This window comes from Papio anubis, chromosome 7, assembly GCF_008728515.1.
Source record: "Papio anubis isolate 15944 chromosome 7, Panubis1.0, whole genome shotgun sequence".
Classification (NCBI taxonomy): domain Eukaryota; kingdom Metazoa; phylum Chordata; class Mammalia; order Primates; family Cercopithecidae; genus Papio; species Papio anubis.
The window spans coordinates 112,570,179-112,588,413 of NC_044982.1; the positions used below are offsets into that span (position 1 = coordinate 112,570,179).

The following is an 18,235-nucleotide window of genomic DNA, read 5'->3' on the forward strand; positions in this document are numbered from 1 at the left end:
CCAAAATAAACATTGGTCACTCAAGCAATGGAGATTTTAGTCACAGTATTCAAAACATCCAGGAATCTGTCGTGCCCATTGAGCTTGTTGCTCTAAAAGTTTCTTTGAACAATTATATATTATTTTTTTTCCAAGCCAAACTATATCCAGCTTTATTAAAGTTACTTTCCATAAACAATCAGGGTATTTCAGGCAGGACATGGGCAGATAATCATTAACAGTGTACAACAACTTTCAAACTCCCTTCTTCAATGGACTACTAAAATCAAAAAGCCACTATAAAACACCATAAGATCTTCATTTGATGCTCTGAACGGAAAGGTTAGAGTGAGGGTTGACATTTCACATTTAGCATGTTGTTTAACAGCTTTTCATGAACTGACCCTGACTTCCAGGAAATGAAATAAAAATGGCAGAATTTATCTGAAAATATGAAAATCCACAGTCTAGAAGTGGAAACTCTACTCTTTGGGGTGCTCCATCTCAGTGGCACCACTGTAAAGTCTAATTGCCTGACACACTGGTAACCAATTACTGGAGGGTCAGGGCCCAACAGAGTTTGGGTTTAAGGGAGTTAAGTCTGTGTTGAAGATGATGAGGGAGAAGAGGACATAACAACCAATTTGTTTTTTCATACCACAAGGGATTTGTGCCAAGGTGGCTACATGTCTCAGAGTCATGGAATCCCTCCTCCTGGGAGTCAAGAGGAAATCTCTCAAAATGGGAAGGGAAAGGTGTTTTCCCCACATCAATCCAGCATCAGAGACCTTCTATTAGTGACCTATGACCCTTTCCCACAATACAACAGTAAAGTGTTCTGTGTGCTAACAACATAGCTTTAAAAAAGTAAATCAAGGTCGGGCATGGTGGCTCACTTTAAGAAGCTGAGGCAGGTGGATCACCTGAGGTTAGGAGCTTACGACCAGCCTGGCCAACATGATGAAACCCCATCTCTACTAAAAATACAAAAATTAGCTGGGCATGGTGACAGGTGCCTGTAATCCCAGCTACTGGGGAAGCTGAGGCAGGAGGAAAAAAAGTTAAACAAATTTTGCATTTTTTAAAAACTTGATAAAAATAGTATTTCAAACTATACAGTCACCAGAAATACACAGTCACCAAAAATGCACACGCTTCACTTGGCATCTCCAGCACCTTCAGTTTCCTCTGCCTGGTCTGTTTTGGCATCTTCATTTTCTGCAAGGTTATTCCCCTCCCTGCCAGTGTCAGCATTTTCCTTTTTCCCTTTGGGTACCTCCTCTCTCTCCTTTGCGGGGTCCTTTTTAGTGTTGGGCTCTGGCTTTGGAGGAGCAGGTTAAGCAAACAACCTTGTGGATCTTCTCTGGCTTATTCTTCACCTTGACTCTGTCTCCTTTAGCATCCCCTTCAGCTTTTTCTTGGGCATGGCAGTGATGCGGCAGGACATAGGCCAAGGATGCAGGAATGCAGCAGCAGGCAGACTTTGGTTGGGCTGGGGTTGTTCTTGCCCCTTTTTCACATTGCTCAGGCTCTGGGTGCTTTATAGTTTTTTTCAGCATATTTTAAGCCTCCTAGAGAAAAACATTTCTTTGATCAGTTTGACCTTAAACTGTTTGGGCCCACACAGGCCAGTTTTTACGCTCTTGGAAAGATGTCCTCAGCTGCTCAGGCACTCATCCATGTTCCGCCTCCAAGCAGTGTGGTGTCCACTCCCTAGAACTCTAGGGTCTTATCTTACATGGAGAGCCTCTGGTTTCTCCTTATGGGTGCTCTCTTCTTCCATGATCTTCCTTGTCCTGGACCAGGAGATCTGGCAACAGAAACTTTGATAGAGCCCTTTTCCTTTTTTTTTTCTGGGTATTATTTGAAGAACCAAAGTTCCTGGATGACATCTAGTCTTAGAGTATTCAGAAACTGTCATAGACTAGTAAATATGTTTCCATTATCTGCAACTGCAGCTAATAGAAATTAGTAAGAGTTATTACGTACCAATGAACACTGGGCTTTGGGTGAAAATTATAAGCTTTTATATCTAGCTGATGGGCCTTGTACCTAACAGTATTTCGCTTGGTTTTTTAGAGTGATTTCCATCTCATGCCTGTTGCTTTCGTACCATTCATTTTATGTATTTTTAATTGTTTAAAGAAGAGCTGCTCGGGTTTTATAAGTGGTGTTTTTCTCCTTCTTTTAGGTCTCTCTGCAATGCAATCAATGTTTACAACCTCACCTGCAATAACTGTTCAGAAAACTGCACTGATGTTCTGTTTAGTAACAAGATTACCTTCTTAATGGACCTCCTGATACACCAGTTGACGGTATGTAATATTATTGCTTTGAGTTAGAAGCAGTTGACGTTTGAGAAATAGTCCCTGTGGAGAAAACTGAAAGAATTCAACTTATTTACTCTCCAGATGGGGGAAAAAAAAAGAAGAAAGTGAAGATGACTGTGAGAATAGAGACTGGCAGACAAACTTAATAATTTGAAATTTTTGCACTGAATTCTTTTAAGTTCCAATATTTAATGGATAATAGACTTATAACACTTGCTAAGGTTACAGATTTACATAGTTAGACTGGATCTTTGGAATCAGTTGGATGCAAAGCCAAACCTCTAAAGCCACAGGAATGAGTACTGTAGAAAGGAAGAATGTTAGGAAAGCCTCAAAACCTCTCTTGCCAGGTTAAGTTAAAAGGGTCAGTTTAAGAGGACTTTTTGATGGATATTTAGGTTATTTTAGAAAAGAAAACTCCTCTGTTAGAAAGGGGAAAACTTGTTATATTGTTGAAATGGGAACAAGCAGCCAATTGTCACCTTAAATTTTACTTCAGTTCACAGATGTTGAAAGAGGTAAGCTCAATATAACAGCCAAAGGTTTAAGTATGTCAACTGGAGTCGCCAGGAGTTTCCTGGTGAAATTTCTAAGTCCCTGAGGTATCGGCACAAAATAGCTCTCAATCTGCAAGTTTATAACACAAGAGATTTATTTTTCAGAACCGATTTACTTTTACTCAGCACACGGCTCTAATAACTCTTCCTTAAACTACAAGCCTTTGCCTCTATCTCGTTCATTCCTATGCATTTTGCAGTCCTTAACCAAGGCTTAATGTTACCTTCTTCATGAAATCTTCCCCAGCCTGACTCTTCCCCCAAATTCAAGTTAAGTATACTTCTTATGTGATTTTAGGTATTAACATCTCTGATAGAATTGATCACATTGAACTGTATCTAACTATTTTCTTGTCAGTTTCCCCCACTAGCCATAAAATCGATGAGGACAGGAAGTGAGTTATCACTATCTCCAAGATGCTAACATAGGACCTGGCACTTAGTAGATTCAGTACATCATTGTCTGTATGTGTGGGTGAATAAATGAATTTTGATACATCGCAAGCTGAAAATCAGAAATGGAATTATGAAACCCTTACAGTCAGACATATTGACATTGAGAGGGAATAGCAATAAGGGAAAGCAACAAAAATACAGATCTGGAACTGTTGCACAATATAGCAATGGATTTTTATAGTGATGATAGTGAGTCATCAATCAAAGGCTACATTATATATGATTTTGTCTAAAAAATAAGGCATTAAAATATGAGTAAGATATTTTAGCAAAAAAAAAATTCTATCAGAAATATTTGAAAGGCAGCACAAGGAGAAAAGATAACATTTTTTGTATGGCCTTATATCCCAGGCATTTTAATATATTTGCTTCATTTAATTTTGAAAACAGCTTCTTAAAGTCAGTATTACTATTCCATTTCACAGATGAGGAAACTTGAGTCCCAGAGAGGTTGACTTGCCCAAGGCTACATAGATATTAAGTCAGAAAGCCAAGAATCAGAGCTAGGTGTGTCAAACCCAAGTTGGGGGCATTCTGCACAATAACTGACTAATGTTTTTCAAATATGTCAATATCATGAAAGACAAGGAAAAAGTGAGGAACTGTCACAGAATGGAGGAGAGTAACGAGACATAACAATTAAATGTAATGTATGATCCTGGACCACAAAAAGGACATCAATGGGAAAACTTGGAAATTCAAGTAAGATCTATAGAACAGTGTTTTATCGGCTCAATGTTAATTTCCTCCTTTCAATTATTATACTACGTTTTTGTAAGATGTTAATAGTAAGGGACACTGGGTTAAAGGAATGCTCTATTTTTACAACATATTTGTTTACTTAATATTATTTCAAAACAAGAATGAAAAAAAAAACTTCATGCTCTCCTATCATTTTATACTGCATCATCTGGAAGAATTTACTCCATGAAGCTTATTCTGTGTTGGTGGTGGAAGAAGAGACATTACTTTGAACAGAACAAGTAATGAAAGAGAATGGCATTTGGAATGTGAGGGAATGAACAAGAAGACTTAAAGAAAGAATCTTGGTTCTGCATATATATAGATGTCATGTGTCATAATATAGATGACATATTGTCTTAGTCTAGGCTGCTATTACAAAATACCATAGACTGAGTGGCTTATAAACAACAGAAATTTATTTCTCACATTCTGTAGTCTGGAAGTTCAAGATGAAGGTACCACCATAGTCAGGTTATGGTGAGGGCCCTCTTCCAGGTTTCAAACTGCTGACTTGTCACTTTATCCCCAGATGGTGAAAAGAGTGCAAGCTAATTCTCTGGCCTCTTTTTATAAGGGCACTAATCCTATTCATGAGAATTCCATCCTTATGACCAAATTACCTCCCACAGGCCCTGTCTCCAGATATCATCACATTAAGCATTATATTTCAACATGTGAATTTGGGAGGGACACAGCATTCGGACCCTAGTACATACAGTAAATGATATGATGGCAGCCTGTATAGAGTACTCTGGGAGCACAGAGAAAGATACTCAGTGATTCTCCCTGGGACATCACGAAAGAGGGACGTTTGAGTTAGTTCTCAGCTCCTCATAATAGCTATCATTTATTAAGTACCAACCGTGGGCCTGGAGCTGGTAAGTACCTTGATCATTTTCTTCTTCTTTGAAAGCCCTAGTTCCCTTTGAATAACCTTCATTGTAACCCAAGGTTTCTTGACCTCAGAAAAGCTTTTAATCTCTCAGTGGATTTGACCACATTCTATGTTTATTCTGCCCATCAATTTTGCTCAGTTTGGACCTGGGATCCTGGGACATTAGTTTGCCAAACACATTTTATCCTTTTTTTCCTTATACATGGCACTTTCTGAGTTTTTTCATTCCTTTTGGGCTCTTTATTTTATCGCCGTCAATTCTTATTGTTGCTGTGACTGGGTTTGTGGCAGTGAGTAAAGGAGGATGTGTTTCCTGGTTTGGGGTGGTTGGTGATGGTGATTTTTATGTTTCTGAAAATCACTTGAATGTATTTTCATTTTTCTTGCTAACCAGTTTTAATTTACATGTAACTGAAATATGGACCACTGACTTGTTAGTATCCTTGAAATAAGGGATGAAAAAATAGTGATCAATACATTTTCCAACAAAAATAGAAAAAAGCATAAAAGAAGCTAATTAATTGTGATCTGGTGTTATTTATAAGACAACTGATTATCATCAGCTACTTCAGTCTTTCTGGTTGTTTCACAAACCCAGATGGTTTAGGAGACGTTTTTCTTCTAGCCACTTGGAGTTTGTTTTGGCACTCTTGTATTTCATTTTAATTACTATTTCCAAAACATTGTACAGATGCCTGGGTTATAGAGGTGAATTGGACACAGTTCCATCACTCTAGAAGCCCACAGTTAAGGAAGAAAGAAATTGCATATGCAAATATTAATGACTATAAGAAGCTGTGAGAAGTTCTATAATGTTATCAGAGCTACAAAGTAGCTCAGACAACCTAGTAGAGTACCTAGCACATAATAGGTGTTTGTTCAGTATTTGATGAATGAATGATATATTCTAACTTGGGGGAATTGGGAAGATTTGGGGGAAGAAGTTTTTTGTTTTTTGTTTTGTTTTGTTTTTTTTGAGACGGAGTCCCGCTCTGTCGCCCAGGCTGGAGTGCAGCCGCCGGATCTCAGCTCACTGCAAGCTCTGCCTCCCGGGTTTACGCCATTCTCCTGCCTCAGCCTCCCGAGTAGCTGGGACTACAGGCGCCTGCCACCTCGCCCGGCTAATTTTTTGTATTTTTTAGTAGAGACGGGGTTTCACCGGGTTAGCCCAGGATGTGGGGGAAGAAGTTTAATTTGATCATACCTTGAATACTTTGAACCCAGGGGTTCAAAGGTACAGTGTGCCATGATTGTGCCACTGCACTCCAGTCTCAGCAACAAAGTGAGATCCTGTCTTTAAAAAAAGAAAGAAAAAAAAGACACCCAACTCTCAGCTTCTCTGGGAGGGAGAGAGAAGAGTGGAGCATGTGTACAATATCCCAGCTTTTTGGAAGTCTGCCTGAGAGACTGCTATCTGTCTTGCCTGACTTGGGGCTAGCATACTTTGGATGCTGGTGAGAAGAACAAAGAGCAGGGAGGCTTGCTGCCATAAAACTAGAGAACATACAATGTGTATTAGTCCATTTTCACACTGCTATAAAGAACTACCTGAGACTGGGTAATTTATAAAGAAAAGAGGTTTAATTGATTCACAGTTCTGCAGGCTGTACAGTCCTTGAGAAACTTACAATCATGGCAGAAGACGAAGGGGAAGCAGGTACATTTTACATGGCTGGAGAAGGAGGAAGAGAGTGAAGGAGGAGATGCTACACACTTTTAAACAACTCGATCTTGTGAAAACTCACTATCACAAGAACAGCAAGGGGAAAATCTTCCTTGTGATCCAATCACCTCCCACCAGGCCCTTCCTCCAACATTGAAGGTTACAATTCAACATGACATCTGGGCAGGAACACAAATCCAAACCATATCACAGTGCTAAAGACAGATACCAGCAGAAGGAAGAGATTATGATCACTTGAATAAGAAAGCAGCAAGCATCTCTAGTTGAGAAAGTGCATACATAGGCCTAGAGAAGTTGTATCCCCACCAAAGTTTGCAGAGGTCCCCAGAACCCCTAGCTGAGCTGATTGGTGAGGGTTTTCCACACTACAAAACCCAGTTCATAAACACTGGAAGAAGTGGCTTTTTTTGTCAAGTGCACAGATCCCAACAAAGCTTTCAAGACGTAGGAAGAAACAGGGAAACATGGCCCAAAGAAAGGAGCAAAATAAATCTTCACAAACCAACCCTAAAGAAACAAAGACATGAATTACCTGACAAAGGATTCAGAATAACCCTCATAAAGATGCTCTGTGAGCTAAAGGTAACAATATATGAGCAAAATGAGAATATCAACAAAGAGACAGAAAATACACACACAAAAAAAGAACCAACAAATTTTGGAACTGAAGAATATAATAACTGCACTGAAAAATTCACAATAGGGGTTCAACAGCAGACTGAGTCAAGCAGAAGAAACAGCAAACTCAAGACAAGTTATTTGACGTTATCCACCCAGAGGGAAAAAAAGAAAAAAGAATGAGAAAGAGTGATGAAAGCCTAAGGGATTTGTGGCATACCATCAAGCCAACCCATATACACATTATGGAAAGCTCACAAGAAGAAGACAGAAAGGAATGGGCAGAAAATTTACTTAAATAATGGCCCAAAACTTCCCAAATCTGGGAAAGAAAATGGACATCCAGTTTCAAGAAGCCTAAAGGACCCTAAATAAGATCAACATAAAGAAACACACACCAAGATACATTATAATAAAATTGTCAAACTCTCAAAGAAGTAAGAGAATTTTGAAAACAAAAAAGTGACTTGTCGTTTACTAGGGAACAGACATAAGACTATCAACATATTTCTCAGCAGAAACCCTGCAGGCCAGAAGGGAGTGGAGGGATATATTCAAAGTGCCAATTAACTGATCTTTGACAAGATTGCCAGGAATACACAGCAGGAAAAAGATAGTCTTCAATAAATTGTGTTGGGAAAACTGGATATCCACATGCAAAAGAATGATATTGGACCCTTATCTTACACCATACACAAAAATAAACTCAAAACTGATTAAACACTTAAATGTAAGACTTGAACTTTGTTAAACTCCAAATTAAAACATAGGGGAAAACCTTCATAACATTGATCTTGACAGTGATTTATTGGATATGACACCAAAGCAGGGGCAACAAAAGCCAAAAATAGATAAATGACACTATGTTAAACTAAAAAGCTTCCGCATCAGAGGAAACAATAAACAGTGCAGAAAGGCAATGTACAGAATGAAGGAAAATATTTGTAAACCATGTCTGATAAAAGGGTGCTGTGGGCTGAATGTTTGTGTCCCCAGAATTCATATGTTGAAACCTAATCACCACTGTGATGGAATTAGGAGGAGGGGCCTTTGAAAAGTGATTCAATCTTGAGGGCAAAGCCCTCATAAATAGGATCAGAACCCTTATAAAAGATGCCCCAGAGAGCTGCCTTACCCCTTCTGTCAGGTGCGGTCATAACTGGAAAGCGCCTTCTATGAACCAGAAAGCACCACTTCTGCCAGCATCTTGATCTCAGGACTTCCTAACTTCTTGAACTGTGAGAAATAAATTTTGTTTGTTGTTTATAACAGTATTTTTTTATAGCAGCTCAAATGGAATAAGTCAGAAGTTAATATCCAAAATATGTAAAGAACTACAACTCAATAGCAAAAATATATGATAATCAATTAAAAATGAGCAAAGGGCTTAAACAGACATTTCTTCAAAGAAAATATACAGACGAACAACAGGTATATGAAAAGATGACCAAAATCACTAATCACTGTGAAAATGCAAATCAAAACCACAATGAGATATCACCTCATACCTGTTAGGATGGCTGTTATAAAACAAATCAGAAAATAAGTATTGGTGGGAGTGTGTTGAAATTGGAAACGTTTGCACTTTTGGTGCAGCCACTAAGGAAAAAAGTACGGAAGTTCCTCAAAAAATAAAAATAAAAAACAGAACTACCATATGATTCATCAATCCTGCTTCTGGGTATTTATTCAAAATAATTAAAATTGGGATCTTGACTAGATATCTGCACTGCCATGTTCACCTCAGCATTATTCACAAGAGCCAAGAGGTGGAAACACCTAAATATTCATCAACAAATGAGTGGATAAAGAAAATGTGGCATATATAATTGACCCTTAAACAACACAAGTTTGAACTGCATGGGTCTATTTATGCATAGATTTTTTTTCAACCAAACATGGATCAAAAACGCAGTATCCATGGGATACAAAAACCCACACATATGGAGGATTGACTTTTCATATATGCAGCTTCCACAGAGCTGACTGCAGGACTGAGAATATGCAGATTTGGGTATACACAGAGAGCGCTGAACCAATCCCCTATGTATAGTGAGGGACAACAGTACAAACAATGGAATATTAATCTACCTTTAAAAAGAAGGGAATTCTGTCATATGCTGTAATGTATAAACCTTGATGACGTTATAAGTGAAATAAGCCAATTACAAAGAGAAATACTGCATGATTCTACTTAAATGACATATCTAAAAGAATCAACCTCATAGAAACAAAGTAGAATGGTGGTTGCCAGGGACCAAGGAGAGGGGGAAACAGAGTTGTGTAATAGGTTTAGAGTTTCAGTCACGTGAGACGAAAAAGTTCTAGAGATCCATTTTACAACAATGTGCATATAGTTAACAATATTGTAATATGCACCTAAAAATGATAAAGAAAATTTATGTCTTTTTACAAAAAAAAAAAAAGACCAGTGAAAGTACTACTGAGTGCTGTGAAAATAGATAGATAAGCTTTTAATGTTGGGAAAGATCTAAACAGTCCAATATACTGATGAGCAAATTGAGATATGGAAAAGGATCACAGAGCTACCTAGTGGCAGAAGCATGACCTGGACCCTGGTCTTCTGAGTCCCTGACCAGGACTTCCCTTCCTATAAGCTCAATTGATGTGTCCTCATTTTCTTAAGTTGACAAATGAAACAAAGCAACAATTTTGTGACTTTAATTTTATAAGTTTAATAGTATTACTTTGGTAAGATATACTGAAAAGCACTTAATTAAAAGATTTATAATTTCTCGATGTTTCATTGCATTTTAAAAGGCATTAAATATTTTATTAGCAGTCTTATTTTTAATTCATAGTGACCTGTTCTTTATGAAATATTTAACGAATACGCTGATAAATTGTGTGTATGTATTTTTGGGAGCCAAGGAGATTGTTAATTGAAAAGTGATGTACTAACCTTAAATAATTGATATGATACTGTTGAATCTGAGAGGCTGCTGGTGAGCTCTTCAGAAGGTGACAAGAAAGCCCTGGATACAAACAAAGGAAATCTAAGTGCAACCTTACAACAAGGGGATTGTTTTTCACTTAGTCATGTGCAGAGACGTCCAGATGCCTGTTGATTTTCTTTACAGCAGCAAGGCCTGGAACTCTCCATTCACCACATTGTTTCTTTATATTGAGTTGCCAGAACATAGACTCCATAGTTAATTACATAGGAGCAAAAATCCCTCAACACTACAGGTAACAGTACTCTTCCAGTTGCATCCTGTTCCCTTCTTTCCTCACTATATAGTATGGTACTTGCTCAGCATGTCTAGGACACATTGCCTTTTCCTTCAATAAAAGTGTGAACTCTGTTTATGTCTACTGTGCCATATGTCTTACTGACACAGAATTTCAAAACTGGAGAGGAGGTCTTCATAATGTGTAGTCTATTTCAGTCCACTCATTTTATAGATGAGGATAATGGACTTCAGAAGAGGAGAGGGATGGGAAATATGTGGGGTTGGATACTTGCCCAAGTTGTACAGCCTGTTACCAATGTAACTGGGATACAAATTCAGGTCTCCTAAATCCTAAGCTAACTTTCTATTATTTTACTTAACGGACAGCTCATTTTTAAGGTTAGTATATCATTTTTCAATTAACAATCTCCTTGGTTCCCAAAAATACATACATACAATTTATCAGTGTATTCGTTAAATAATTTACAATGACACGTCAAGAAGTTATAAAATCTTTTAATTAAGTGTTTTTCAGTATATCTTACCAAAGTAATACTATTAAACTTATAAAATTAAAGTCACAAAATTGTTGCTTTGTTTCATTTGTCAGCTTAAGAAAATGAGGACACATCATTTTAACTTATAGGAATGGAAGTCCTGGTCAGGGACTCAGAAGACCAGGGTCCAGGTCATGGTTTCTGAAAAACAGAAAAATCACCATTAGGCGAAAACCAAAGTAATAAATATTGCAGGAGAGAATCATTGGTGGGTGCAAAAATTAGTGGACAAATGTATGATGAGAAAGAGGATATTTGCATAATTTCAAAATAATTTCCCACAAAATAATCTTTTTTGTAAAAAAAAAAAAAAAAAAAAAAACAAGGGTGGGGGGGAAATAGTAGCTTCACAGTGAAAACCTTGGTAGACATCCCTTTAACCAAGTTATCAAAACTAACATCACTACTACTGATGTTGCTATGTCAACATCAGTACCCTCTGATAATAATATATGTTTACAAGCTCACAGCATCACTTCTATGATATGCTTGCCAAAAATGCATAACCACCATCAAATTGTGAAAAAACATCAGACCAAAAATTGAGGGGCATTTTACAGAATAACTAACCACAGCTATTTCAAATATAAAGACTGAAAAACAGATTAGAGGAGACTAAAGAGGTATGACAATTCTTTGTGGAATCTTGGATTGGATCCTGGACTGAAAAAAAGAACATTAGTGGGGAAACTGGCAAAACTCTTATAAGGTCAGTAGATAAATTCATTGTTTTGAGCAAGTGTTAATATTCTGGTTTTGGTAATTGTGCTGTAGTTGTGTAGGATATTAACATTAAGGAAAGTTAGGAGAAGCCTAAAATTGCTTACAAAAGTTTTATATTTTTAAAAATTCACTAAATGGGTTTGACAGCAGGTTGGAGATGACAGAGGAAAGGGTCATTAAACTTGAAGTTACATCAATAGGAATTAATGTAGTCTGAAGAATGGAAAGATAATTTAAAAGGGAATAGAGCCTCAGAGACTTATAAGACAATATCAAACAGTGTAACATACATATTACTGGATATCCAAAAGGAGAAGAGAGAGAGAATGAGACATGAACATTTTTTTTGTAAAAAATAATGGCTGAAATATTTTCCTGTTTTAGTGAAAGACATAAATATGCAGATTCAAGAACCTCAGAAAAGGAAGTTAAATTGTCCCCATTTGCAGATGGCATGATCTTATATTTAGGAAAACCCAAACTCCACCAAAAACTCTTAGATCTGGTAAATGAATTCAGTAAAGTTGAAGAATACAAAATCAACTTATAAACATCAGTAACATTTCTATACACCAATGATGAAATAGCTGAAAAGTTAAGAAGGAAATTCCATCTATAACAGCTATAAAAATAAAATTCTTCAGAATAAATTTAGCTAAAACGGTGAAAGACATCTGCAAGGAAAAGTACAAAACACTGAGAAAGAAACTGAGGAGGACCCAGGAAAGATATTCATGCTCGTGGATCAGAATAATTAATGTAATAAAGTGACTATACTACCTAAAGAAACCTACAGATTCAGTGCAATCCCTATCAAAACACCAATTTCATTTTTCATAGAAACAGAAAAAAATCATATATTACAAGGCCGTAGTAACCAAAACAGCATGATGTTGGTATAAAAACAACCATACAGATCGATGGAACAGAAAAGAGAACCCAGAAATAAATCCACTTATTTACAGCCAACTGATTTTTGACAAGATGCCAAGAACATACATTGGGGAATGGACTCCCTCTTTAATAAGTAGTGCTGGGAAAACTGGATAACCACATGCAGAATAATGGGACTAGACCCCTATCTCTCCCCATGTACAAAAATCAACTCAAAATGGATTACAGGCCTAAACAAAAGAGGTAAATTATATAACTGCTAGAAGAAAACATAGGGGAAATTCTGCTGGACATTAGTCTAGACAAAGATTGTATAGCCACAGTGCTACAATACCAGCTTAAGGAGACTGTGAGAAGTTAAGGTTGTGTATTGTAACTCCTTCAAGCAACCACTAGCAAAATAACTTAGAAGCCAATGGTAAATTAAAATGGGATTCTAAAATATATTCAAATATTCCAAAAGAAAAAGGAAAAGAGGAATTAGAGAATAAAACACAGAGAGAACAAACAGAAAAGAAATAATAAAACAGTAGACCTAAACCCAAGGTGTCAGTAATTAAATGTGTAAAGCCAGCTGGGTGCCGTGGCTCATGCCTATAATCCCAGCACTTTGGGAGGCGGAGGCTGACGGATCACAAGGTCAGGAGATGGAGACCATCCTATCTAACACGGTGAAACCCCATCTCTACTAAAATATACAAAAAAATTAGCTGGGCGTAGTGGCAGGCACCTGTAGTACCAGCTACTCAGGAGGCCGAGGCAGGAGAATCACTTGAACCCAGGAGGCAGAGGTTGCAGTGAGCCAAGATCGTGCCACTGCACTCCAGCCTGGGTGACTGAGTATTTAAAAAAAAAAAAAAAGTAAAGCCCTCCGGTTGCAAGATAGAAATTGTTGGAATGGATAAAAAGACTAACCATGTGCTCTATCTACATGAGATGCATTTAAAATACAAAGACTGAACCCATATAAATATAAGTTGAAAGTAAGTGGATAAAACATATATCGTAAGCATAAGAAGATAAGTAGCTATATTAATATCAAAGTAGAATTTAATATCACTGTATTAGTAGATGCAAAGAGGCATTGCCTATTGATATCAAATCAACAGGAAGATCTAATAGTCATAAATGTGTATAGTACAAAATACATGAAGCAAAAATTGACAGAATATAAGGAAGAAAGAAACAGTTTCCATATGAGAATTTCCATTCTCATAGATGGATATTTTAACAGATCTCTTTCAGCAACTGATAAAATAACTAGACCAAAAAAATCAATAAAGATATACATGACATGAACAATACCATTATCAACCACTTTGACCTAATTGATATTTATAGATCACTGCACCTAGCAACTGTAGAATACACACATTCTTTCTGAGCATACTGAGGATGTTCAAGGTACACTATATGATGGATCATAAGACAGTTTTAATACATGTAAAGAGCTTGAAATAATAGAAAATATGTTCTCTGAAGACAGTGGGATGAAGTTAGAACTCAATATTATGTATCTACAAATTCACAAAGACATGAGAAAATATTTTGAACTGAAAAATATTTTCAATGAAAATATATCATCAGGAAACAACAGATGCTAGCGAGGATGTGGAGAAATAGGAACGCTTTTACGCTGTTGGGAGTGTAAATTAGTTCAACCATTGTGGACGAAAATGTGGCAATTCCTCAAGGATCTAGAATCAAAAATACCACTTGACCCAGCAATCCCATTATTGGGTATATACCCAAAGGATTATAAATCATTCTACTGTAAAGACACATGGACACGTATGTTTATTGCAGCACTATTTACAATAACAAAGACTTGGAACCAACCCAAATGCCCATCAATGATAGAATGGATAAAGAAAATGTGGCACATATACACCATGGAATACTCCACAGCCATAAAACAGAATGGTTTCATGTCCTTTGCAGGGACATGGATGAAGCTGGAAACCATCATCTTCAGCAAACTAACACAGGAACAGAAAACCAAACACCACATGTTCTCACTCATAAGTGGGAGCTGAACAATGAGATTACATGGACACGGGGGGGGGGGGGGAACATCACACGCTGGGGCCTGTCAGGGGTTGGGGGGCAAAGGGAGGGAGAGCATTAGGACAAATACGTAATGCACACGGGCCTTAAAACCTTGATGATGGGTTGGTAGGTGCAGCAAACCACCATGGCACATGTATACCTATGTAACCTGCACATTCAACACATGTATCCCAGAACTTAAAATAAAAATTAAAAATAAAATTTTTAAAAGCTAAAAAATACTAGGTATGTGGTGGTGTACACCTATAATTCCAGCTTTTCAGGAGGCTGAGATAGAATTGCTTGAGCCCAAGAGTTCAAGGCTGTGGTACATTATGATAATACCTGTGATTTCCAGCCTGGGCAACATAGCGAGACCCCAGCTCTTAAAAAAAAAAACAGTGCTTAGAGGAAAATTTATACCTTTAAATAGAAGTATTATACAATTAGTGCATTCTGAATACAATGCAGTTAAGGTAGAAACCAGTGAAGATGAAGATCCATATATACATTTAGAAATTTAGAGATTCCCATAATAAACTCAAGAGCGATAGAGTAAATCACAAGTTTTTAAAACTTAAAATGGAAAAATAGTGAAATCAAAACATCGAGTTGTACACCTGAAGTATATACAATTTTTGCTTGTCAACTATACCCCAGTAAAGCTGGAGGAATGGAAATAGCAATGAAAAAACTGTGTATCAAAATGTTTGGGATACAGTTAAAGCAAAACCATAAAAAAGGTATAAGCTTAAATACTTAGGCTTCATAAATTAGAATTGATCAAGAACAAACAAGAGGCACAAATAATGAATAAAATGGGAAATTTAACTATAGGTTGAGGAAGAATTGAAAAGTTAAGAAAATACTTTGAACAGCTTTATACCAGTGCATTTGAAAGCTTTAACGAATTTAAATTCCTAGAAAAATATAACTCACCAGACCAACTCAAGAAGAAATAGAAAGCCTGAATAATTTTTTAACAGTTAAATAAATTAGTTATTTAAAATCTGTCTATTAAAAAAAGCACCAGGCCTAGATAATGCTACAGCTAACTTCCAGCAAATGTTCCAGGAACAAGATCATTTCAATATTAAACTATGCCAGGAAGATAAAACGTGTGATTTCTTCGCAGTTCATTTTTTCGAGACCACTATAACCTTGGTAATAAAACCAGACAAAGATGGTGCAAGAAAAAAAAAATTACAGGCCAGTCTCTCTAATGAACCAAGATGTCAAAATTCTAAAAATATTAGTAAATTCAATGAATTATGAAAATGAGATATTTTTGCAAAATGTGAAAGCAAGCAAAACTAAATGTTATATTCTCTAGGGACACATTTATGTGATAAAATCTTTGTTTAAGCAAGGGAATGATAAACACAAAATCATGATAGTGGTTACTAGGTTAGGGAGATGGGGAATGAGATAGTTGAAGAGCCAAAAATAAATTAAATGTATTGATATTATTCCCATTAAATTATTTAAATTTTACTTAAAAAATTAAAGACACAGTTGTAGTGTTCTTGGAATTCATGATCAGTGGATAGCTCAAACAAGCAGTCAAATACAGTATATTTAAGGATTATGATGAGTCAAGGCAGTGCTGATTTTCAGGGGTCAAAGTTCCTAGACAAAGTAATATCTAAATATTACTAATATCTGAGACCTGAAGGATGAGTAGTAATGTGATCATCTAGGAAAACGATGAGAAAAAAAAATCATCCTTAGCAAGGTTTATAACCCAAGTCAAAGGAAGGGGGATGAGTGCTAAGTGGTGAGAGCTCTAGCTGCTGACATAAGTGGGGATCCACTTGTGAAGGATACTAAGTTAGTGGTAATAGGACATAGCCTCAGCTCTTGCCCTGTAGATGCTTGCTTGTCTCTCCGGTTTCAAATATGGGGAAATAATGTACTTATTATACTACTACATTTTGGAAAATAATGCCCTGTATTTTAAATAGACACAAACAATAACTGATCTGTTAGTTTAAGCAGGAAGACCTGTATCTCAGATCATTCTCCAAGTATCTTTCTGCCACTTTTTACCAATGAGAAAGAAATATTTATTTTCTTGTGCCATACCCATTTCCCAAGAAGAATGTATGTTTGTTGAGAAACAGGATATTTGCCTAATTTAAAAGTATAGTATATTCCTACAAAATTGTTATTAATTACAAAGTAAAAGAGCAACTTTCTAGTGAGAAAACCTGGCACACACCACCTTGCCAAATGATCAAAGAGTATCAGTTATGCACAAATCAGAACTGTCTGCTACATGATAGGCTGCAATGAAAAGAACACAGCATTGCTTCTGTAATATTTCTGCCAAAGGTAATATAATCTGAATCTAATTATGAGGAAACATCCAACATACCCAAATTTTAGGACATTCTTCAAAATAACCTGTAATCTTCAAATGTCTAAAAATCATGAAAGTTCAAGGAGTCACTGAGGAGTTTTCTAGACTGGTAGTAATAAGAGACATGACAACCTGTTAGAACACGATTCTGAACCAGATCCTTTTGCTCTAGATGACATTAATGGGACAACTGGCAAATTTTGAATGGGCTCTGAGGTTTAGATGGTGACAAAGAATCAGTGTTAATTTCCTGACTGATGAATATATTGTAATGTAGGAGAATGTCCATTCATTGGAAATACACAAAAGTATTTAGTGGTGAGGGGGCATCATGTGAGTATCCTCACAAGGTTCAGGGAAAAAGGTCCTTTTAGCTGGATTCGGTAGCTCTCACCTGTAATCCCAGCAACTCAGGAGGCTGAGGCAGGACAATCACTGGAGGCCAGCAGTTTGAGACCAGCCTGGGCAACATAGCAAGACCCCATCACTACAAACATTCTTTAAAAATTTAGCTGGTCCTGGTGGCACACACCTGTAGTCCCAGCCACTCAGTGGGTTGAGGTAGAAGGATCACTTGGGCCCAAGAGTTAGAGGTTGCAGTAGGCTATAATTGCACCAATGCATTCTACCCCAGGCAACTCTATCTCTTAAAAAAAAAAAAAAAAAAAAAAAAAAGTTCTTTGAACTATACTTGCAGTTATTCTAATATTTGGGGCTATATGCACATAAAAACACACAAATATTTTAGCAAAATACAGAAATAAAAGTTTTGGAAACCTGGAATAAGTTGATAAGAGTTTTGTCATTTCCGTCAGCTACATACATTGATCTCAATAGCTGAAACACAGAAAAACTTAAAACTAGGGCTTATTTCTTGGAGCTGAAATACAGCCTTCAACTTAAAAAGTTTTCCTTATGGGAAAGTGATTGTTCTTGTGAAAGGAAAGTGAAGCTTTCATAGTAGACTGTTTAGCTCTATCATTGAAACACATTTAAAATCCTTGCAGGGGAATTTGTAAAACACCTAACTCATACTATGAAAATTCTTCAAAGGGGATGACAGCTATTCAGTGTATACTTTGTGCCAATTTGAACACAACACTGATGTCATTTAATATGGAGATTTAGGAAAATGGGCAATCCCAGTAGCCAGGTGGGGAACCCGTAGTATCCCAGGTGTCTTGTGTAGAATG

At 36.8% G+C, this 18,235-nt stretch overlaps 1 protein-coding gene across 20 annotated transcripts in view; it reads left to right on the forward strand.

Annotated features, from left to right (window-relative positions):
* SCAPER (S-phase cyclin A associated protein in the ER) overlaps positions 1-18,235 on the forward strand; it is a 553,621-nt gene that overhangs the window by 426,888 nt on the left and 108,498 nt on the right. For all 20 annotated transcript variants that reach the window (XM_017960807.3, XM_021940762.2, XM_017960810.3 and 17 more), the window contains one exon: positions 2,171-2,294. In XM_017960807.3, coding sequence (XP_017816296.1) covers positions 2,171-2,294 — 124 coding nt within the window. The remainder of the gene's footprint in view (positions 1-2,170; positions 2,295-18,235) is intronic.